General features: G+C 44.0%; 1 protein-coding gene across 2 annotated transcripts in view; it reads left to right on the top strand.

The window, feature by feature from the left end:
- Positions 1–23,089, top strand: part of cercam (cerebral endothelial cell adhesion molecule) — a 116,587-nt gene extending 93,498 nt beyond the window's left edge. The window contains exons 12-13 of one of the 2 annotated variants that reach the window (XM_060841525.1): positions 9,748–10,001; positions 22,412–23,089. In XM_060841525.1, the coding sequence (XP_060697508.1) occupies positions 9,748–9,988 (241 nt within the window). In that variant the 3' untranslated portion in view covers positions 9,989–10,001; positions 22,412–23,089. Of the gene's footprint in view, positions 1–9,747; positions 10,002–22,411 lie in introns of those variants that run through there. The other variant, XM_060841526.1, reaches the window with a different exon arrangement.
- The last annotated feature ends 2,711 nt before the right edge of the window (positions 23,090–25,800 follow it).

The raw sequence follows: 25,800 nt of genomic DNA, 5'->3' as shown, positions 1-25,800 counted from the left end.
AGTGTGGTGTTGGGACATTGCTACAGTATAGTACAGTGTTGGGACATTGTTACAGTATAGTGCAGTGTTAGGACATTGCTACAGTACAGTACAGTGTTGGGACATTGTTACAGTATAGTGCAGTGTTAGGACATTGCTACAGTACAGTGCGGTGTTGGGACATTGCTACAGTACAGTGCGGTGTTGGGACATTGCTACAGTACAATGTCCCAACACCACACTGTACTGTAGCAATGTCCTAACACTGCACTATACTGTAGCAATGTCCCAACACCGCACTGTACTGTAGCAATGTCCCAACACTGTACTATACTGTAGCAATGTGGTGTTGGGACATTGCTACATAACAGTGCGGTGTTGGGACATTGCTACAGTACAATATGGTGTTGGGACATTGCTAAAGTACAGTGTGGTGTTGGGACATTGCTACAGTACAGTGTTGGGACATTGCTACAGTATAGTACGGTGTTGGGACATTGCTACAGTATAGTGCGGTGTCGGGACATTGCTACAGTACAGTACGGTGTTGGGACATTGCTACAGTACAGTGTGGTGTTGGGACATTGCTACAGTATAGTACTATGTTAGGACATTGCTGCAGTGAAGTACTGTGTTGGGACATTGCTACAGTATAGTACTGTGTTGGGACATTGCTACAGTACAGTGTGGTGTTGGGACATTGCTACAGTATAGTGCGGTGTTGGGACATTGCTACAGTACAGGGCGGTGTTGGGACATTGCTACAGTATAGTACTGTGTTGGGACATTGCTACAGTACAGTGTGGTGTTGGGACATTGCTACAGTACAGTGCAGTGTTGGGACATTGCTACAGTACAGTGTGGTGTTGGGACATTGCTACAGTACAGTGTGGTGTTGGGACATTGCTACAGTATAGTACGGTGTTAGGACATTGCTACAGTATAGTACTGTGTTGGGACATTGCTACAGTACAATATGGTGTTGGGACATTGCAACAATACAGTGCGGTGTTAGGACATTGCTACAGTATAGTACAGTGTTGGGACATTGCTACAGTATAGTACGGTGTTGGGACATTGCTACAGTATAGTACGGTGTTAGGACATTGCTACAGTATAGTACTGTGTTGGGACATTGCTACAGTACAGTGTGGTGTTGGGACATTGCTACAGTATAGTACGGTGTTAGGACATTGCTACAGTACAATATGGTGTTGGGACATTGCTACAGTACAGTGCGGTGTTGGGACATTGCTACAGTACAATATGGTGTTGGGACATTGTTACAGTACAGTGCGATGTTGGGACATTGCTACAGTACAGTACGGTGTTGGGACATTGCTACAGTATAGTACGGTGTTAGGACATTGCTACAGTACAGTGTGGTGTTGGGACATTGCTACAATATAGTACTATGTTAGGACATTGCTGCAGTACAATACGGTGTTGGGATATTGCTCCAGTATAGTACAGTGTTGGGACATTGCCACAGTATAGTACGGTGTTGGGACATTGCTACAGTACAGTGCGGTGTTAGGACATTGCTACAGTGTAGTACTGTGTTGGGACATTGCTACAGTACAGTGTGGTGTTGGGACATTGCTACAGTACAGTGTGGTGTTGGGATATTGCTACAGTACAGTACAATGTTGGGACATTGCTACAGTATAGTACTGTGTTGGGACATTGCTACAGTACAGTGCAGTGTTGGGATATTGCTACATAACAGTGCGGTGTTGGGACATTGCTACAGTACAATATGGTGTTGGGACATTGCTACAGTACAGTGCGGTGTTGGGACATTGCTACACTATAGTACTGTGTTGGGACATTGCTACAGTACAGTGCAGTGTTCGGATATTGCTACAGTACAGTACGGTGTTGGGACATTGCCACAGTATAGTGCGGTGTTGGGATATTGCTATAGGACAGTACAGTGTTGGGACATTGGTGCGGGATAGTACAGTGGGACATTGGTGCGGGATAGTACAGTGGGACATTGGTACAGTACAGTACGGTGTTGGGAAATTGGTGCGGGATAGTACAGTGGGACATTGGTACAGCATAGTATGGCATTGGGACATTGATACTTTATGGTACAGTGTTGGGACATTGGTACAGTACAGTACAGTATTGGGACATTGCTACAGTATAGTGCGGTGTTGCAACTTTGGTACAATATGGTACAGTGTTGTGATATTGCTACAGTACGGTACAGTGTTGGGACATTGGAGCAGGATAGTACAGTGGGACATTGATACGCTATGGTACAGTGTTGGGACATTGCTACACTATGGTACAGTGTTGGGAAATTGGTGCAGGATAGTACAGTGGGACATTGGTGCAGTATAGTACGGTGTTGGGACATTGATACAGTATGGTACAGTGTTGGGACATTGCTACAATACAGTATCGTGTTGGGAAATTGGTGTGGGATAGTATAGTGGGACATTGGTACAGTATAGTACAGTGTTGGGACATTGATACAATAAGGTACAGTGTTGGGACATTGCTACAGTATAGTACAGTATTGGGACATTGGTGTGGGATAGTACAGTGGGACATTGGTACAGTATAGTACGGCATTGGGACATTGATGCAGTACAGTATAGTGTTGGGAAATTGGTGCGGGATAGTATAGTGGGACATTGGTACAGTATTGCACAGTGTTGGGACATTGATACAGTATGGTACGGCATTGGGACATTGGTACAGTATAGTACGGTGTTGGGAAGTTGGTGCAGGATAGTACAGTAGGACATTGGTACAGTATAGTACAGTGTTGGGACATTGATGCAGTAAGGTACAGTGTTGGGACATTGCTACAGTATAGTACAGTATTGGGACATTGGTGCGGGATAGTACACTGGGACATTCGTACAGTATAGTACGGCATTGGGTCATTGATGCAGTATGGTACAGTGTTGGGACATTGCTACAGTGCAGTACAGTATTGGGAAATTGGTGCGGGATAGTACAGTGGAACATTGCTACAGTATAGTACGGCATTGGGTCATTGATACAGTATGGTACAGTGTTGGGATATTGCTACAGTGCAGTACAGTGTTAGGACATTGGTGCGGGATAGTACAGTGGGACATTGCTCCAGTACAGTACAGTGTTGGGAAATTGGTGCGGGATAGTACAGTGGGACATTGGTACAGTATAGCACAGTGTTGGGACATTGCTACAGTATAGTACGGTGTTGGGAAATTGGTGCGGGATAGTACAGTGGGACATTGGTACAGTATAGTACAGTGTTGGGACATTGATACAGTATAGTACGGTGTTGGGAAATTGGTGCGGGATAGTACAGTGGGACATTGGTACAGTATAGTACAGTGTTGGGACATTGGTACAGTATAGTACGGTGTTGGGAAATTGGTGCGGGATAGTACAGTGGGACATTGGTACAGTAAAGTACAGTGTTGGGACATTGGTACAGTATAGTACGGTGTTGGGAAATTGGTGCGGGATAGTACAGTGGGACATTGGTACAGTATAGTATGGCATTGGGACATTGATACTTTATGGTACAGTGTTGGGACATTGTTACAGTACAGTACAGTATTGGGACATTGCTACAGTATAGTATGGTGTTGCGACTTTGGTACAATATGGTACAGTTTTGGGATATTGCTACAGCACAGTACAGTGTTGGGACATTGGAGCAGGATAGTACAGTGGGACAATGATAGGGTATGGTACAGAGTTGGGACATTGCTACACTTATAGTACAGTATTTGGACATTGGTGTGGGATAGTACAGTGGGACATTGCAGTATAGTACGGTGTTGGGACATTGATACAGTATGGTACTGTGTTGGGACAATGCTACAATACAGTAGTGTTGGGAAATTGGTGGGGGTTAGTACAGTGGGACATTGGTACAGTATAGTACAGTGTTGGGACATTGCTACAGTATAGTACAGTATTGGGACATTGCTACAGTATAGTGCGGTGTTGAGACTCTGGTACAATATGGTACACTGTTGGGACGTTACTACAGTACAGTACAGTGTTGGGAAATTGTTGCGGGATAGTACAGTGGGACATTGGTACAGTATAGTACGGTGTTGGGACATTGGTACAGGATAGTACAGTGGGACATTGCTACAGTATAGTACGGCATTGGGCCATTGATACAGTATGGTACAGTGTTGGGATATTGCTACAGTACAGTACAGTGTTAGGACATTGATGCGGGATAGTACAGTGGGACATTGCTCCAGTACAGTACAGTGTTGGGAAATTGGTGTGGGATAGTACAGTGGGACATTGGTACAGTATAGTATGGTGTTGGGAAATTGGTGAGGGATAGTACAGTGGGACATTGGTACAGTATAGTACACTGTTGGGACGTTGGTATAGTACAGTACAGTATTGGGACATTGCTACAGTATAGTACGGTGTTGAGACTTTGATACAATATGGTACAGTGTTGGGATATTGCTCCATGACAGTACAGTGTTGGGAAATTGGTGCAGATAGTACAGTGTTGGGAAATTGGTGCAGGATTTTACAGTGGGACATTGGTACAGTATAGTACGGTGTTGGGAAATTGGTGCGGGATAGTACAGTGGAACATTGGTACAGTATAGTACACTGTTGGGACATTGGTACAGTACAGTACAGTATTGGGACATTGCTACAGTATAGTGCGGTGTTGAGACTTTGATACAATATGGTACAGTGTTGGGATATTGCTATAGTACAGTACAGTGTTGGGACATTGGTGCGGGCTAGTACAGTGTACCATTGCCACAGAATAGTACGGTGTTGGAACATTGATGCAGTATAATACAGTATTGGGACATTGCTACAGTATAGTATAGTATTGGGACATTGGTGCGGGATGGTACAGTGAGACATTCGTATACTACAGTACGTGGGATGGTACATTGGGACATTGGTACAGTACAGTATGGTGTTGGGACATTGGTACAATATAGTGCAGTGCTGGGACATTGGTGCGGGATAGTACAGTGGGACATTGATACAGTATGGTACAGTGTTGGGACATTGCTACAGTACAGTACAGTGTTTGGAAATTGGTGCGGGATAGTACAGTGGAACATTGGTACAATACAGTATGGTGTTGGGACATTGGTGCGGGATAGTACAGTGGGACATTGGTACAGTATTGCACAGTGTTGGGACATTGCTACAGTATGGTACAGTATTGGGACATTGGTGCGGGATAGTACAGTGGGACATTGGTACAGTATAGTACGTTGTTGGTACGTTGATACAGTATGGTACAGTATTGGGACATTGCTACAGTACAGTACAGTGTTGGGACATTGCTACAGTATAGTGCCGTGTTGAGACAATATGGTACAATGTTGGGATATTGCTAGAGTACAGTACAGTGTTGGGACATTGGTGCAGGATAGTACAGTGGAACATTGCTACAGTATTGTACGGTGTTGGAACATTGATGCAGTATTTTACAGTATTGGGACATTGGTACAGTATAGTATAGCATTGGGACATTGGTGCGGGATGGTACAGTGAGACATTAATACACTACAGTATGCAGGATGGTACATTGGGACATTGGTACTGTACAGTATGGCTTTGGGACATTGGTGCAGTATAGTACGTTGTTGGGACATCGGTGCGGGATGGTACATTGGGACATTGGTACAGTACAGTGTGGCATTGGTACAGTACAGTACAGAATAGGGACATTGGTACACTACAGTGTAGTGTTGGGACTTTGGTGCGGTGTAGTACAGAAATTGAGACATTAATACAGTACAGTATTGGGACATTGGTCCAGTTTCTACAGTGTTACAGTGTTGGGGTATTGGTATAGTATAGGACAGTGTTACAGTGTTGGGTATTGGTATAGCATAGGACAGTGTTACAGTGTTGGGGCATTGGTATACTATAGGACGGTGTTGCAGTTTTGGGGCATTGATACAGTATAGGACAGTGTTACGGTGTTGGGGCATTGGTACAGTATACGACAGTGTTACAGTGTTAGGGCATTGGTATATGTATAGGACAGTGTCGCAATTTTGGGGCATTGATACAGAATAGGACAATGTTACGGTGTTGGGGCATCGGTACAGTATAGGACAGGGTTACAGTGTTGGGGCATTGATATAGCATAGGACAGTGTTACAGTGTTGGGGCATTGGTACAGTATAGGACAGTATTACAGTGTTGGGGCATTGATATAGCATAGGGCAGTGTTACAGTGTTGGGGCATTGGTACAGTATAGGACAGTGTTACAGTGTTGGGGCATTGGTATAGTATAGGACAGTGTTACAGTGTTGGGCATCAGTATAGTATAGGACAGTGTTACAATGTTGGGCCATTGGTACAGTATAGGACAGTGTTACAGTGTTGGGGCATTGGTACAGTATAGGACAGTGTTACAGTGTTGGGGCATTGATATAGCATAGGGCAGTGTTACAATGTTGGACCATCGGTACAATATAGGACAGTGTTGCAGTGTTGGGGCATTTGTATAGTATAGGACAGTGTTACAGTGTTGGGGTATTGGTACAGTATAGGACAGTGTTATAGTGTTGGGGCATTTGTACAGTATAGGACAGTGTTACAATGTTGAGCCATCTGTACAGTATAGGACAGTGTTACAGTGTTGGGGCATGGATACAGTATAGGACAGTGTTACAGTGTTGGGCCTTCGGTACAGTATACGACAGTGTTACAGTGTTGGGCCATTGGTACAGTATAGGACATTGTTACAGTGTTGGGGTATTGGTATTGTATAGGACAGTGTTGGGCATCAGTTTAGTATAGGACAGTGTTACAGTGTTGGGCCATTGGTACAGTATAGGACAGCGTTACAGTGTTGGGGCATTGGAACAGTATAGGACAGTGTTACAGCGTTGGGCCATTGGTACAGTATAGGACAGTGTTACAGTGTTGGGGCATGGATACAGTATTGGACAGTGTTACAGCATTGGGGCATTGGTACAGTATAGGACAGTGTTACAGCGTTGGGCCATTGGTACAGTATAGGACAGTGTTACAGTGTTGGGCCATTGGTACAGTATAGGACAGCGTTACAGTGTTGGGGCATTGGTACAGTATAGGACAGTGTTACAGTGTTGGGCCTTCGGTACAGTATAGGACAGTGTTACAGTGTTGGGCCATTGGTACAGTATAGGACATTGCTACAGTGTTGGGGTATTGGTATTGTATAGGACAGTGTCGCAATTTTGGGGCATTGATACAGAATAGGACAATGTTACGGTGTTGGGGCATCGGTACAGTATAGGACAGGGTTACAGTGTTGGGGCATTGATATAGCATAGGACAGTGTTACAGTGTTGGGGCATTGGTACAGTATAGGACAGTATTACAGTGTTGGGGCATTGATATAGCATAGGGCAGTGTTACAGTGTTGGGGCATTGGTACAGTATAGGACAGTGTTACAGTGTTGGGGCATTGGTATAGTATAGGACAGTGTTACAGTGTTGGGCATCAGTATAGTATAGGACAGTGTTACAATGTTGGGCCATTGGTACAGTATAGGACAGTGTTACAGTGTTGGGGCATTGGTACAGTATAGGACAGTGTTACAGTGTTGGGGCATTGATATAGCATAGGGCAGTGTTACAATGTTGGGCCATCGGTACAATATAGGACAGTGTTGCAGTGTTGGGGCATTTGTATAGTATAGGACAGTGTTACAGTGTTGGGGTATTGGTACAGTATAGGACAGTGTTATAGTGTTGGGGCATTTGTACAGTATAGGACAGTGTTACAATGTTGAGCCATCTGTACAGTATAGGACAGTGTTACAGTGTTGGGGCATGGATACAGTATAGGACAGTGTTACAGTGTTGGGCCTTCGGTACAGTATACGACAGTGTTACAGTGTTGGGCCATTGGTACAGTATAGGACATTGTTACAGTGTTGGGGTATTGGTATTGTATAGGACAGTGTTGGGCATCAGTTTAGTATAGGACAGTGTTACAGTGTTGGGCCATTGGTACAGTATAGGACAGCGTTACAGTGTTGGGGCATTGGAACAGTATAGGACAGTGTTACAGCGTTGGGCCATTGGTACAGTATAGGACAGTGTTACAGTGTTGGGGCATGGATACAGTATTGGACAGTGTTACAGCATTGGGGCATTGGTACAGTATAGGACAGTGTTACAGCGTTGGGCCATTGGTACAGTATAGGACAGTGTTACAGTGTTGGGCCATTGGTACAGTATAGGACAGCGTTACAGTGTTGGGGCATTGGTACAGTATAGGACAGTGTTACAGTGTTGGGCCTTCGGTACAGTATAGGACAGTGTTACAGTGTTGGGCCATTGGTACAGTATAGGACATTGCTACAGTGTTGGGGTATTGGTATTGTATAGGACAGTGTTACAGCGTTGGGCCATTGGTACAGTATAGGACAGTGTTACAGTGTTGGGCCATTGGTACAGTATAGGACAGCGTTACAGTGTTGGGGCATTGGAACAGTATAGGACAGTGTTACAGTGTTGGGGCATGGATACAGTATTGGACAGTGTTACAGCATTGGGGCATTGGTACAGTATAGGACAGTGTTACAGCGTTGGGCCATTGGTACAGTATAGGACAGTGTTACAGTGTTGGGCCATTGGTACAGTATAGGACAGCGTTATAGTGTTGGGGCATTGGAACAGTATAGGACAGTGTTACAGTGTTGGGGCATTTGTATAGTATAGGACAGTGTTACAGCGTTGGGCCATTGGTACAGTATAGGACAGTGTTACAGTGTTGGGCCATTGGTACAGTATAGGACAGCGTTACAGTGATGGGGCATTGGAACAGTATAGGACAGTGTTACAGTGTTGGGCCATTGGTACAGTAAAGGACAGTGTTACAGTCTTGGGCCATTGGTATAGTATAGGACAGTGTTACAGTGTTGGGCCATTGGTACAGTATAGGACAGCGTTACAGTGTTGGGGCATTGGAACAGTATAGGACAGTGTTACAGTGTTGGGGCATTTGTATAGTATAGGACAGTGTTACAGCGTTGGGCCATTGGTACAGTATAGGACAGTGTTACAGTGTTGGGCCATTGGTACAGTATAGGACAGCGTTACAGTGATGGGGCATTGGAACAGTATAGGACAGTGTTACAGTGTTGGGCCATTGGTACAGTAAAGGACAGTGTTACAGTCTTGGGCCATTGGTATAGTATAGGACAGTGTTACAGTGTTGGGCTATCGGTACAGTACCTTATGGTGTTGAGATAATATTATCAAGGAATGGAAATTTTAATGTTATCTCAGACTGCTGGATTGTAGACTGCAATGCTTTTTTTCTGTCTGATGGTTAATTTGTTGCCAGGCATTCGGCCTGTGTGTGGAGGGGCCACTGACTGAAGTCATGGCTGTGTGGATGGATTCAGGATCAGTTGAGAACCTTCCTGAGCCAACACCATCACAGTCAGTCTGGGGTCTCTCAAGTGTGCATTTACGCAGCACCGATTTTCCACCAATCGGAAGGCTGCCTAGCTCAGAAGTGGGAGACCACCTCCCCATTCCCCCTCCAATATTGATCGCAGGAGAGGGAAGGAAGAAACAGGAGGATATCACACAACAGGAAGAGGCCATTCAGCCCATTATATCTGTGCCACCTATTTGAAAAAGCACTGCAATTATTCTTGTCCTTGGATTGGGTATCTATCCAATAATCCTGCTGTTGAGTCTTGATCCATTACCCTTGCAGTATTATTCTCGATAACACATACCTGGATGCCCCTCTCACGTACAGTGTATTTTGTTATCTCTCATAGTGAGGAATATAAGAAAGTCTACCCCAAGCGAGACCTGAAGGTGTTTTCTGTCCGTCCGTTGCTTGTGTTTCCCACGCACTACACTGGGGATCCTGACTGGCTCAGTGACACCGAAACCTCCACCATTTGGGACGATGACTCGATGAAGACAGGTTGGAGCGGCTCGCAGAAGACACTGAAGGACTCGCAAAGGGGGGCCTCGCGTCAGTCCATTGGCTCTTCCTCGAGGGATGAACTCTAATCCTGACAAACAGGTCAGTGCTGAGTCAGGCAAAGGATTATCGTGAACTCCTCAGCTGCAGAGTCTGGGTGCAGGCTGTTTGGATTGCGTGCACTGACTGATAGATTCCCTTCTCCTGGTGGCTCAGGAACTTTGGGCGGCACGGTGGCACAGTGGTTAGCACTGCTGCCTCACAGCGCCAGAGACCTGGGTTCAATTCCCGCCTCAGGCGACTGACTGTGTGGAGTTTGCATTCTCCCCTGTGTCTGCGTGGGTTTCCTCCGGGTACTCCGGTTTCCTCCCACAGTCCAAAGATGTGCGGGTCAAGTGAATTGGCCATGCTAAATTGCCCATAGTGTTAGGTAAGGGGTAAATGTAGGGGTATGGGTGGGTTGCGCCCCGACCGGGTCGGTGTGGACTTATTGGGCCGAAGGGCCTGTTTCCACACTGTAAGTAATCTAAAAAAAAACTAATCATGCCCAAAAGTGGAGTGGATGCTGTTCAGATCAGGAACAAGTCTCGAGATGGTCCTCAGCCTGTACTAATCTGATCCATTGTAGAAGGAGGGCCAAGTTAGCCTCATTCTGACATGAAAGAGCAAAAACAAATTGGGTTACAGTCCCCCTACTTCACAGTGGTTCATTCCACAGTGGTTGGTGACTCCTTCGGTCGTGCAGGAGGGAGCAGTCACTTAATTAGAGGGAGAATAACAACATCAACTTGCATTTATACAGCATCTTCAACTAGGTAGAAACATCCCAAGGTGTTTCACAGGAGGGATTACTCATCAAGATTTACTGCTGAGCGGCAAAATGTGGAACTAGGACAGGACACCAAAACCCATGGGTTCTTAGGATCATTTTAAAAGAATAGAGAGAGATTTAGAGAATAGGAGATATTTAGGGAGACAATTCCATGGTTTAGGCAGCTGCAGGAACAAATGCCAATGGAAAATTAGAGTTAATCGAGTGTCCAGAATTGAAGGAGAGCAGATATCTTGGAGCGGTATAGGATTACAAAGGTTACAGAGGTGAGGGGTTGGGGGGGGGAAGGGAGTTGGGGAGGGGGGGTGGGGTTTGGGGGCAGGGATGGTAGGGAATGAGGCTAAACAAGGATTTATCCCCCTCCCTCCCACTCACCTGTCTCCTATACATGCCAATGTTTTCTATGGATGTAGTTCCATGAATAAATCCAACCCTGACCTCAGAAGTAGGGATCACATGTATTGTCATCACATTCCTGATGAAGGGCTTATGCTCGAAACGTCGAATTCTCTATTCCTGAGATGCTGCCTGGCCTGCTGTGCTTTGACCAGCAACACATTTGCAGCTGTGATCTCCAGCATCTGCAGACCTCATTTTTTACTCACATGTATTGGACTCAGTAACAGAAATAACGGGACTGGGGTAAATCCTGCCCATCTGACAGGAGTCTAGTGTGCGGGCATTTAAAGTCGCCAGTGGATCTTACTCACCACGGCTTCTCCCATTTGGACCGTGAGGATCAAACATTTTCCCCCAAACTCTGTTCACTTGAGAGTGCCCAGGACCCTTCCTTTCCTCCACTCAGCATTCAGCCCTAACCCGCTGACCAGCTCAGCATTCCACTCCACCAGTGTTCCAGAGGATGGGACAGTCCTTGTACAGCCCAGCCTTTTACCAAAACCTTGGTCCCTATGTTAAACCCAGACAATTGATATCAGTCAGGTCACAGTAACCTACAGAAATCTGCTAACCTGTAAAAACAGAGTGAAGGCCGATGACCAATAGATTCTTACCACTGGCACTGCCAACCTGGCAAAGTTTGTGTTTTGTTCCTTTATGGTGAGTGAGCTCAAATGTTTACCATGATTTTGGAAGCATGGAACATGCCCATATTTCTAAAGTCAAATTAAATGATCTATTCCCATAATAGGTGGATCTATGTCTATTCTCAGAAAGTGAATTGCCGAGCTATATTATTTTGAACCATAATGAGGGGGTCCCAGCTGTAATCAGGAAGGCTGACAATCTTGCCTTATCCTACCACGCATTGCAGGCAGCTGACATCCTGGATTGCCAGGAAGTTCCGGGCGTGGAGCCCAGCTCTTTGCATCATCCTAAACTCCCTGGCAACATGTATCTTAACATCTAGCAGTCTCCTACAAAAAAACCCTGCAGTCTCAGAACGGAAGAAGTAAGAGCAGGAGTGGATTATTTGGCTGACTAAGTCTGCTCCACCCTAAAACTAAGTGATACCCACGTCTTTACACAAAAAGCCATCAGCCTAAACATGCTTCCTGTGGACTGGTTAGCTCACAGATAAACCAATGTATTTTTGTCTCTATCATCATCACTGTATGTGCTTACAGTACAAGAGGCACTTTAAGATGTTTTAAAACATGAATGCAAATATTTTGAAGTAAAACTGTCCAATGTTTAATTATCCACTACACACACACACACACACACACACACACACACACACACACACACACACACACACACACACACACACACACACACACACACACACACACAACCGCGGCCATCTTCTGAACCCCTTAAGCTAGAGATTCCACATTCATTTGCAAGATATTCATTACTTTAATGTTCCTGGTTCTCGGTTAGCTGAATGTTCCTTTGTTTTTCTCTCTCAACGTTGCAATCCCTATCTCCCTTTGACAGCCTCTCTCCCTCTTTGAATTTGCTCACTGTCCACCGCAGACTGTGATTTCCCCTTTGCAGCTCCATACACACTCCCCACCCTAGAACCCAGCTTTGCTTCCTGAACCCTGGCCCCACCAGCCATGGTTCCCATTCCCCCACTACATCCTGCCTCAGTGACCCAGCTTTCTCCAGCTTTCCTCACTGCCATGTTCACATGCTTCAATTGCAGGTTGGTTCTCTCCTGCCTTCTCTGCTGATGGCCTCACCAGTTCTGTCCATTCTACTTAGCTGTCAGCGATTTAATTTTCCTGGCCATTTGGTTTCTTTCAGCGGTGATTGTGACCACTGCTCATGTTAATTTTGAGTGCTGGTTGCTTGTCGCTTCATCCAAGTCAGAAAGTGTGGTGCTGGAAAAGCACAGCAGGACAGGAGCATCGGAGGAGCAGGAGAGTCGACGATTTGAGGATAAGGCCCTCATCCTGATGAAGGGCTTATGCACAAATTGTTAACGCTCCTGCTCCTCGAATGCTGCCTGCCCTGCAGTGCTTTTCTAGCGCCACTCTTTTTGGCTCTGATCTCCAACATCTGTGGTCCTCACTTACCCATTAACTCTTCATCCAAGTCACTTATGATATTGTAAATGACTCAGGCCTTGGCACTGATCCTTATGAAGCTGTACTAGTCACACCCTGCCAGCCTGAAAATCCCTTGTCTATGTCCACTTGCTGCATCCTGTTAACTGGTAAACAGGCAGGAGGCTGGAAGAACACAGCAAGCCAGGCAGCATCAGGAAGTGGAGAAGTCAACGTTTCAGGTGGAACCCTTCTTCAGGACTTGCATCCTGTTGATTAGCAAATCCTAATTCATGCTAATAAATACTTTTGCTATTCACTGTATCTATGCCCTTCATGATTTTATAAACCTCAATAAGGTCACTCCTCAACCTCCTACATTCCAGTGAAAAATGTCCCGGCCTATTTATAAAATTCGAAGTCTCCATTCCTGGCAATACCCTGGTAAATCTTTTCTGAACCCTCTCCAATTAATAACATCCTTCCTAGAGCAGGGCGGCCAGATCCGGACACCTGACTCCAGAACAGGCCTCACCAATGTCCTGAACAACATGATGTCCCAACTCCTATTCTCAACGATCTGAGCAATGAAAGCTAAACACCTCCTTAACCACCCTGTCTACCTGTGACTCAAATTTCAAAGAATTATGTATCTTAACCCCTAGGTGTCTCTGTTCAGCAAAACTACCCAAGGTCCTGCCATTAATTGTAAATGGCCCTTGGTGGTTTTACCAAAATGCAATACCTCAGTATCCAAATGATGTAGCTACTTGTCAGAGTTGGCTCTGTGTTATAACATAGTGCCTGGTATAGTAGACAACACAGTATCCAGTTTCCATACGGCATGCTGAGACACACCTTCCCACTTCAGATCACACTTTGGTAGTATCAACAACCCTTCTGCACCACATTCCTATCAGCTGCTTTGCATTCCCAGCCAATTGACGCTCTGTACAATCTGACAACAAAGCAGGAGCTACTAGCTCAATTAATACTTTTAAAGCTAAGATCAATAGATTTTTGATGCCCAGGAGTAAGGAGTTAAAACTCGCACAACACCAGATTATAGTCCAACAAGTGCTTCCAATTAAACCTGCTGGACTATAACCTGGTGTTGTGTGATTTTTAACCTTGTACACCCCAGTCCAACACCGGCATCTCCACATCAGGAGTAAGGAGACAGTGAAGTGGATAGGGTATTTACGTACATGTGAATGAGGAGCTGGCCATTTTGCCCTTCAAGCCTGCACTGTCCTTTGTGGCTGATCTGATTGTAACCTCAAATCTATATTCCTACCTAATGCTGATGACCTTCCAACCCCATGTTGAAATCACGTCTAAAAAGTTTGTCTGATCTCTGGTTTAAATGGGTGACCTCTGATTCTTAAACAGTGACCCCTAGTTCTATATTCTCCCATTATAAAAAACAGTCTCAAAATCCACCCTGTCAATATTCCTGAGGATCTAATATGTTTCCATGAAGTTACCTCTCCTAAATTCCAGTCAATACAAGCCTAATTTGTCCAAACAAACCCCTCCCCAGCCCACTCATGAAAGTATCAGTCAAACAAACCTTCAATGAAATACCTCCAATGCATTTATATTCTCCCTTAAATATGTGACTAATGCTGGAGATGCTGTCTCACCTATGACCTGCATATATTAAGCATAACCTCGCTACTTCTGCCTTCAGTTCCCTTTGGGATATGTGGTGACCTTTTCCTAATTACTCGCTGTACCTGCATACCAACCTGTTAAACTCCATACACAAGGACAAACAGATGTCTCTGCATCCCCAAACTCTGCAGTTTCTCACCATTTAGATCATTTCCTTTTTATATCATATGTTTCTGTTAAAGGTCAACAGAAAGCCACAAAAAGAGTTAAAAGAAAAGTAAGGTAGAACATGAGGAAAAGCTAGCACAGGATATAAAGACAGATAGCAAAAGTTTCTATAAAATAGATAAAATGAAAAAGAATGGCTAAGGTAAACATTGGTCCTGCAGAGGATGAGAAGGGGCAGTTAGTTATGGGATATGATGAAATGGCCGAGGAATTAAACAGGTATTTTGTATCAGTCATCACAGTGAAAGACACCAATAACATACTAGTAATTGACAAAGAGACGAAGGTACGTGAGGACCTGGGAACAATCATTATTATGGAAGAGCTAGTGTTGGGCAAACTAATGAAGCTAAGGATAGATAAGTCTCCCGGCCCTGATGGAATGCATCCCAGGGTACTAAAAGAGATGGTGGGAGAAATAGCAGGTGCACTGGCGGTAATTTTCCAAAATTCACTAGACTCTGGCACAGTTCCAGCAGATTGGAATACAGGAAGTGTGACACCACTGTTGAAAAAGAGAGGAAGACGTAAGATAGGGAATTATAGCCAATTAGCTTAATCTCTGTAGTGGGGAAGATACTTGAGTCTATTATCAAGGAAAAATAGGAAGGCTTCTGGATAGAAATTGTCCCATTGTACAGATGCAGTATGGGTTCATGAAGGGCAGGTCATGCTTAACTAATATTTTGGAATTCTATGAAGACATTACGAGCAAGGTGGACAACAGGGACCCAGTGGATGTGGTGTACCTAGATTTACAAAAGGCGTTTGACAAGGTGTTGCACAAGAGGATGCTGCATAACAAAAGAATGCATGGCATTAGGGGTAAAGTATTAATTAGCATGGATCAAGGATTGGTTGATTAACAGGTAGCAAAGAGTGGGGAGAAATGAGTGCAATTCTGGCTGGCAATCAGTGATGCATGGTGCGCCTCAGGGATCGGTGTTAGGACTGCGATTATTTACAATTTATATAGATGATTTGGAGTTGGGGACCAAATGTATAGTGTCAAAGTTTGGCAGATGACAGTAAGATGAGTGACCGAACAAAGGGTGCAGAGGACACATTGAGTGAGCAAAGTTCTGGCAGATGGAATACAATGTTAATAAATGTGAAGTCATCCATTTTGGTAGGAGTAACAGTAAAAAGGATTATTACTTGAATGGTAAAACATTGCAGCACGCTGCTATGCAGGAGGTCCTCGGTGTCCTTGTGCATGAATCCCAGAGGGTTGGTCTGTAGATACAACAGGCAATTAGGAAGGCAAATGGAATGTTGTCCTTCATTGTTACAGAGATTGAATTTAACAGCAGAGAGGTTATGTTACAGCAGTACAAGATGCTGGTGAGGCCACACCTGGAGTACTGTGTGCAGTTTTGCTCTCCTTACTTGAAAAAGGACGTACTGGCACTGGAGGGGGTGCAGAGGAGGTTCACCAGGTTGATTCTGGAGTTGAGGGGATTGGCTTCTGAGGAGAGACTGAGTAGACTGGGATTATATTCGTTGGAATTCAGAACAATGAGGGGAGATCTTATAGAAACATTTATCTATCCCCTTTGTAATTTTATGAGAGAAGTGGAGAGGATGTTTCCACTGGCAGGTGAGACTAGGACAAGAGGGCATAGCCTCAGGATTAGAGGGAGCAGATTTAGGACTGAATTGTGAAGGAACTTCTTCACCCAGAGGGTTGTGAGTCTCTGGAATTCCCTGCCCAGTGAAGGAGTTGATGCTGCTACTTCAGTAGATGTTTTTAAAGCTAAGGTAGAGGTTTTTATTTGAAAAATAAAGGAATTAAAGGATACAGTGAGACGGCGGGTAAGTGGAGCTGAAACCATGAAAAGATCAGCCATGATCTTATTGAATGGGGGAGCAGGCTGGAAGGGCTGAATGGCCTACTCCTGCTCCTAGTTCTTATGTTCTTATTTCATTTTTCCTGCCAAAATGGGCAGTTTCACATTTTCTCACATTATATACCCTTTGGCACATATTTGTCCCCTCAGTTAGCCTGTTAAGATCTATTTGTAGCTTCCTTATGTCTTCTTCGCAACTTATTTTCCCATCTATCTTACTGTCATCAGCAAATTTGGCAACTATACGTTCTGTCCCTTCATCCAAGTTATTTACCTCGATTGTAAACAATTGAGGATTCAGCGCAGAGCCCTGTAGCACATTCAAGTTAACATTGTGCCAACTTGAAAACAGCCAGGTAATACCTACAATCAATTTCCTGATAGCCAGCCAATCTTCTATCTAAGCCAGTGTGCTATTCCCTACACCATAACCCTTAGTTTTCTGCAATAATTTTTGATGTAGCACCTTATCAAATCCCTTCTGGAAACCTAATTAGAGTACATCCATCAATTCCCTCTTCCCCACAACAAATGTTGCCTTCTTAAAGAACTCCAATAGATTGGACAAATGTGATTTCCCTTTCACGAGGGAATGATCTCCCCTCATTCTGAATTCCAATGAATATAATTCTAGTCTACGCAGTCTCTTCTCATAAGGGCACTTGAACTTATCCAAATGCCCTTGCTATAAACCCTTTAACATTAGCTTCTAACATTTTCCCTACAATAGATAGAGTCATAGAGATGTACAGCATGGAAACAGACCCTTCGGTCCAACCTGTCCATGCCAACCAAATATCCCAACCCAATCTAGTCCCACCTGCCAGTGCCTGGCCCATATCCCTCCAAACCTTTCCTATTCAAATGCCTCTTAAATGTTGTAACTGTACCAGCCTTCACCACTTCCTCTGGCAGCTCATTCCATATACATGCCACCCTCTGTGTGAAAAGGTTGCCCCTTAGGTCTCTGTAAATCTCTATAAGGTCACCCCTCAGCTTCCGACGCTCCAGGGAAAACAGCCCCAGCCTGTTCAGCCTCTCTCTGTAGCTCAGATCCTCCAACCCTGGCAACATCCTTGTAAATCTTTTCTGAACCCTTTCAAGGTTCATAACATCTTTCCGATAGGAAGGAGACCAGAATTGCATGCAATATTCCAACAGTGGCCTAACCAATGTCCTGTATAGCCGCAACATGACCTCCCAACTCCTGTACTCAATACTCTGACCAATAAAGGAAAGCATACCAAATGTCTTCTTCACTATCCTATCTACCTGCGACTCCACTTTCAAGGAGCTATGAATCTGCACTCCAAGGTCTCTTTGTTCAGCAACACTCCCGAGGACCTTACCATTAAGTGTATAAATCCTGCTAAGATTTGCTTTCCCAAAATGCAGCACCTCGCATTTATCTGAATTAAACTTCACCTATCACTTCTCAGCCCATTGGCCCATCTGGTCCAGATCCTGTTGTAATCTGAGGTAACCCTCCTTGCTGTCCACTACACCTCCAATTTTGGTGTCATCTGCAAACTTACTAACTATACCTCTTATGCTCGCATCCAAATCATTTATGTAAATGACAAAAAGTAGAGGTCCGAGCACCAAACCTTGTGGCATTCCACTGGTCACAGGCCTCCAGTCTGAAAAACAACCCTCCACCACCACCCTCTGTCTTCTACCTTTGAGCCAGTTCTGCATCCAAATGGCTAGTTCTCACTGTATTCCAATAAGATCTAACCTTGCTAATCAGTCTTTCCCTCCAACAACTTGCCCACCACTGAGTTCAGGCTCACCAGTCTATAGTTCCCTGGCTTGTCTTTACCGCCCTTCTTAAACAGTGGCTCCACGTTTGCCAACCTTCAGTCTTCCAGCACCTCACCTGTGATTATCGATGATTCAAATATCTCAGCAAGAGGCCCAGCAATCACTTCTCCAGATTGTTCTCGGGTACACCTGATCAGGTCCTGGGGATTTATCCACCTTTAACCATTTCACGACATCCAGCACTTCCTCCTCTGTAATCTGGACATTTTGCAGGATGTCACCATCTAATTCCCTACAGTCTATATCTTCCATATCCTTTCGCACAGTAAATACTGATGCAAAATATTTATTTAGTATCTCCCCCATTTTCTGTGGCTCCAAACAAAGGCTGTCTTGCTGATCTTTGAGGGGCCCTATTCTCTCCCTGGTTGCCCTTTTGTCCTTAGTATATTTGTAAAAACCCTTTGGATTCTCCTTAATTCTATTTGCCAAAGCTATCTCATGTCCCTGTTTTGCCCTCCTGATTTCCCTCTTAAGTATACTCCTACTTTCTTTATACTATTCTAAGGATTCTCTCGATCTATCCTGTCTATACCTGACATATGTTTCCTTCTTTTTCTTAACCAAACCCTCAATTTCTTTAGTCATCCAGCATTCCCTATACCTACCAGCCTTTCCTTTCACCCTGACAGGAATATACTTTCCCTGGATTCTTGTTATCTCATTTCTGAAGGCTTCCCATTTTCCAGCTGTCCCTTTACCTGCGAACATCTGCCTCCAAACAGCTTTTGAAAGTTCTTGCCTAATACTGTCACAATTGGCCTTTCTCCAGTTTAGAACTTCAACTTTTAGATCTGGTCTATCCTTTTCCATCACTATTTTAAAACGAATAGAATTATGGTCGCTGGCCCCAAAGTGCTCCCCCACTAACACCTCAGTCACCTGCTCTGCCTTAGTTCCCAAGAGTAGGTCAAGTTTTGCATCTTCTGGATCAGTGGTGCTGGAAGAGCACAGCAGTTCAGGCAGCATCCAACGAGCAGCGAAATCGACGTTTTGGGCAAAATTCCTGATGAAGGGCTTTTCCCAAAACGTCGATTTCGCTGCTCGTTGGATGCTGCCTGAACTGCTGTGCTCTTCCAGCACCACTGATCCAGAATCTGGTTTCCAGCATCTGCAGTCATTGTTTTTACCAAGTTTTGCACCTTCTCTAGTAAGTACATCCACATACTGAATCAGAAAATTGTCTTGTACACACTTAAGAAATTCCTCTCCATATAAACCTTTATCACTATGGCAGTCCCAGTCAATGTTTGGAAAGTTAAAATCCCCTACTGTAACCACCCTATTATTCTTACAGATAGCTGAGATCTCCTTACAAGTTTGTTTCTCAATTTCCCTCTGACTATTAGAGGGTCTATAATATAATCCCAATAAGGTGATCATCCCTTTCTTATTTCTCAGTTCCACCCAAATAACTTCCCTGGATGTAATGCCGGGAATATCCTCCCTCAGCACAGCTGTAATGCTATCCCTTATCAAAAATGCCACTTCCCCTCCTCTTTTGTCTCCCTTTCTATCCTTCCTGTAGCATTTGTATCCTGGAACATTCAGCTGCCAGTCCTGCCCATCCCTGAGCCATGTTTCTGTAATTGCTATGATATCCCAGTCCCATCTTCCTAACCATGCCTTCCCTGTTAGGCCCCTTGCATTGAAATAAATGCAGTTTAATTTATTAGTCCTACCTTGTCCCTGCCTGCCCTGACTCAGCTGTACCCATCTCAGATTGATCTCTTTCCTCACTATCTCCCTGGGTCCCACCCACCCACTAACCTTACTATTTTAAATCCTCCCAAGCAGTTATAGCAAATTTTCCTGCCAGTTTATTTGTCCCCTTCCAATTTAGGTGAAATCTGTCCTTCTTGTACAGGTCACTTCTACCCCAAAAGAGATTCCAATGATCCAAAAATGTGAATCCTTCTCCCATACACCAGTTCCTCAGCCATGCATTCATCTGCTCTATCCTCCTATTCCTGCCCTCACTAGCTCGTAGCACTGGGAGTAACCCAGATATTACTACCCTTGAGGACCTCCTTTTTAAATTTCTGCCTAACTCTCTGTAATCTCCCTTCAGAATCTCAACCTTTTCCCTTCCTATGTCATTGGTTCCAATGTGTACAATGACCTCTTGCTGGCCCCTTTCCACCGTGAGAACATTCTGCACCCTCTCTGAGACTTCCTTGATCCTGGCATCATTCTGCTTTTTCTCTGATGGCCACAGAAACGTCTGTCTGTACAGAATCTCCTAACACAATTGATCTCTTGGAAGCCGACGTACCCCTCGTTGCATTAGAGCCAGTCTCAATACCGGAAACTTGGCTGTTCATGCTACGTTCCCCTGAGAATCCATCACCCCCTACATTTTCCAAACGGCATACCTGTTTGAAATATCCACAAACGACTCCTGCACTAGCTGCCTACCTCTCTTACTCTTCCTGGAGTTAACCCATCTATGTGACTGAATCTGAGACTGTCCGCCCTTCCTATAACTGTCATCTATCACATACTGTTGCTGTTGCAAATTCCTCATCGCTTCTATCTGTCTCTCCAACCGATCCACTCAATCTGATAAGATTCGCATCCAACAGCATTTTGGCAGATATAACCCGCAGTAACCCTTAAACTCTGAACTCCCACATCTGACAAGAAGTACATATCACTGCAAAGCCATTTTTGCTCCTTCACAATCTACAGACCCAGAAAATAACACCGTTTTATTCCTCTACAAACACTGCCCCAGGTTAAATTAATAGCTATGGCTTATATTTTAAGTTTAATCAAGAGACTTATCTCCAAAAACATATAATCAAGAAAGAACCCACTGTACTCACTAATACAGCCTTTCTCTTGGACGGACTTAAAACAGCAATGAACGTATCTGATTCTGTGCTGTGAACTTTGCCCAACAGGTCCTCCAAGATTAGTTGTGAATTTCACTGTTTGTTAATTTTCCCAGACGCACTCCGATGTCCAGCAATACATGAATTCAAACAGCAAAGGCGGTAACTGTGCAGGTTCTCTCTCTCTCTCTCTCTCTCTCTCTCTCTCTCTCTCTAAAACTGCTGTGGCTTTGACTTTTTTTCCCCAAAGTTCCAAAACAATGCACCAGCATATAAAACAGTAATTGCTGCTCCTGCAATTCGAGGAAATCACCTCCAACACCTAAAATACCTCAAAAAAAAAGCAGCTCTTACAGCCAGAAATTTTTCCCATCCTCCATCTGGCTGCACTTCCCTGCTTCCTGCCTTCCTTCTTTTCTGAACGCTTTAAAATTAGCTTCTAACATTTTCCCTATGATAGATGTTAAGCAAATTGGCTGCACATTCCTGCTTCCTGCCTTCCTTCCTTTCTGAATAATATAGAGTTATGTTCATTATCTTCCAACCAAATGGGATTGTCTCTGAATCAAGGGAGTTTTGGAAAATCAAAACCAATGGATCAATTATCTCATAGCCCCTTCCTTTAAGATCCTATGTAGGAGTCCATCAGGACCAATGATCCCCTGAGCTGCACATGCTCCAAGGTTTCTCGTTTGAAGATCAGAGTTGGCCTGACAATCATGGCATTGATTTCCAGTTCCAGAAATTGCTGCCATGTTACACACTTCAGAGACCAGAAAGAAAATTAGAAAGAACATTGATCAGGACCTCAACACTTGTCAGCCAGTAGCTCCAATAATTTACTTTTAATTTCATTTTACTTTTTCAGTTTTCAGAAAGCTGACTTTCTGCAGAAGCAGATGATTTGGATGGACAGACCTGTCGAAGCTTGAATGAAGATTTTTCAGCTGCAATGTTGCAAACTTTAATTGAAGCTCATCCGTCAGACAAAGGCCGTACAGCTGAAGAGATGAACCCGGACGACAAGCAAAGTTGTTCAAGCCCCTTGCAGACATATGTGTGTGAAACGTGGAATTGTTACCCAGCTCTGAAGAAAGGTGCAGCCGAATCTTGAACCCAACTCACCAACAAAAGGAAGAAAGATGTGTGTCTCGCAAGCCAAATTTTCAGGGCCATCTCCCCCACTGATCCACCTGCTAACCCACCCCCAATGTCGTAGTTTAGGATGAAGGACAACTCTTGAGTGAGCCTTTTTTCAGGATCTCCAGCTGGTCTTTCTTTCGACCCCAAGCTTCAGCTGCCCTGAAGGATATTTCCATCAGGCAGCATTGCTGAGGTGGCCATTCACCGCTGAGGTGGATGAGGTGAGACTGGATGCTGAGAGAAAGGGGGAAACTAAAATTTGAGCACATCACCATAGATTGAATGACCTTGTTTTTTGCACTGTGTGATGCTGTGGAAGTGAAAACTCATGAGTAACACAAGGGGAAACGATGTTGAAACGTAATGGAGACCATTCCTTTTGAATAAATGTGTCCACACATTCCATGATTCTCAGCAGCCTGATGTGTGTAGCTATCTCCTGTAAGGCCCTACTCATTGGAGATCCCATGTCTGACAGCCAGTCTTTGTTGTGTTGGCTGATCTCAGCTGAGTTGGTTACAGTGCAAAACTGAGCTAGGACAGAGGCCCACAGGTAAAGGGAAGAGAAAAACTTAAGGCAGAGCTCCTTCAGGCATTCAGAATTCACTGAGTGTGATCAAGGCCAGTTCATCCAGCTCAGAGAATCTTTTTAAAAGTTCAGTTTTGGGATGTGAGCATCACTATCTGGGTGACCTTGATTGCCCATCCATAATTCCTTCCCTGAAGGCCACCGGTGACCACCATGACAATCCATCAGTTCTCTGATTTCTTTTGTTTAATCATTCATGGGATGTGGGTATCACTATCATTTATGGCCTTTTTTTTAAACACACATGATGGAGGAAGGCTACACCCACAGTGCTGTTAGGAGGGAGCTATAGGATTCTGACCCCAAATTATGGTTATTATTAATGACTAGAACTTATTCCAGATGTAGCTATGAATTTAAATTCCCCTAAAGGCCATTGGTGAGCAGACCATTACATGTGGCATACAAGTCCAGCTACATGTTACCACTATGTTACCTCTTGTCTTGTTAGGGAGCAGGTATGATTTTCCCACAACTGCGCAGATTGGGTTCGTATGAACTAATAACCCACTGCATGTACACTTGGCTATTTTGCCTTCTGCAATAATCCATGGCCAAGGTAACAGAGGGTTCATGCCCACTCTACCCCAGATTTCCTGTCAGTGCAGGAAATAAAATTCGATAATAAGGAGGAACTCATTTCAAACACACACTAACTTTAGATTGTTGCCATTTATCTCTGTTGGTTGATTGGTCTGGAACTGGACAGTGAACAACTCAAGAATAATGTTACAATATTTCGGTAAAATAATGAACTCATGCCTGGCTTACATTAACAGAAAGAAGAAGAAACATTTTACTGGCCACTTTCCAACAGAGCTTTTCAAACTCCCATTTTTCACTTTCCACAGCCATTTTGCATTCTAAAGCCAACCATATGTGGGTGGGCATGGTGGCTCAGCGATTAGCACTGCTGCCTCACAGTGTGAGGGAACTGGGTTTGATTCCAGCCTTAGGTGACTGTTTGTGTGGAGTTTGCATGTTCTCCTTGTATCTGCATGGGTTTCATCCCACAATCCAAAGATGTGCAGGTGAGGTGGATTGGGCAGGGTTTGGGTGGGATGCTGTTCAGAGGGTCATACAAATTCTTTCTGTACTGTAGGGATTCTGTGATTTGTTTAAATTCAACATTCTTATCTCTCCCCCTGTTAAATTTTGGGGAGTAAAGGGTTGAATTCAAAGCCAACAGAAACACTTAGGAAGGGGCATCTGTGCAAGGTATGTAATAAGAAAAATGGGTTGTATTTGAAATGTTAGCCCAAAGTAACATTGATTTTAGATATGTTAGGGACTGATGGCAAGAAGCTCACTTTTGTCGGAAGTTGGGAAACACATGGAGTGGTGACCAGAATCATTGAAGGAATTGCTGGGGGATAGGGAGGTGCACGGGAAGCCTGTAGTGCTTTTCTGGCTGCATGAACTAGAAAGGTCTCAAAGTGGCTTCCCTTATCAAGATCTAACACACGTGTTGTGCTCTCAGTCTCAACTCTGCCTTTTTGAACCTGGATTATCAAGTAAATGTTTCTCCTCCTAGTGTGGAGTCCTTACCACCAGGAGCACACATTGGAATGTGGTCTCAGTGAATCATTGAGATCTGTTGATAAATAGACAATCGTCAGCTGCTAACTCTGTTCACAGTGCTTAACGGGAGGTTCAGAGGTGCTACCGTTATGGAGATGTTGGTGCACTCAGTTTTGTATTGGAGCTACAGTTCTGTGTGTACTGAATTTCACCATGAACCTGTGAAAATGTCTGACATGCATGTGGAGCATTTCTTTGAAACTGGGTTTAAGGAGTAATATCTTCTTCGCCGTACCTTTTCACTGTTCAGCTGGTCTGAGTTTTATAAAAGTCTCATAAATCCAATAGATCTGTGTGTCTTTTTTCAACCCCTCCATTTTCACTCCTTCCCTATATCCTCAAGATAGTTGCATTTTATTCTCGCTGATCATGAAGTCAAGTTCCTGAGGAATTCCAAAGATGGTTAAGTATATTTCCATTATTGTATTGGACTAAAACAACATTTTGCATTTATATAGCACAATTAATCACTGGTGCATTACCAGTTAGAAATTTAACATTGAACTAAAGCAGATGTTTAACTGGGTGTTCAAAAGCTCAAGAGAAAGGAAACAATTTATAGAATACCATTCATAATGTCAAGATGTCTGAGAGCAATCTATCAAAAACCTGCTGGAACACATCTTAACAGTATGTCAATAGTTAAAGAGAGATTTACAAATCACAGCTGTGTGGAGGATAAATTGTGCATCAACTAAATAGCCTCTGTACTTATAAAAATTCTAGATGGTTTTAATCAACTGTTCAGAGATATTATTACACACCTCTTGAGCGTATGTGCATGTGATTTCTAACATTTCAAACTAAGATTCAATAAATCCAAAAACCAGGTTAAGCAAAACAGGTATGGTTTCATCAACATGCAGACTCACTAATTCTTCTGAAAATACAGTCAGTCTGGTGAAACTCTTTTATTGAAATGACAGGATATAACTCTTTTATTG

The sequence above is a fragment of the Hemiscyllium ocellatum genome, chromosome 21, assembly GCF_020745735.1.
Source record: "Hemiscyllium ocellatum isolate sHemOce1 chromosome 21, sHemOce1.pat.X.cur, whole genome shotgun sequence".
In the NCBI taxonomy this organism is placed as follows: domain Eukaryota; kingdom Metazoa; phylum Chordata; class Chondrichthyes; order Orectolobiformes; family Hemiscylliidae; genus Hemiscyllium; species Hemiscyllium ocellatum.
The sequence above is the reverse complement of the archived record's forward strand: the minus strand, read 5'-3'. Positions and strand labels throughout refer to the sequence as shown.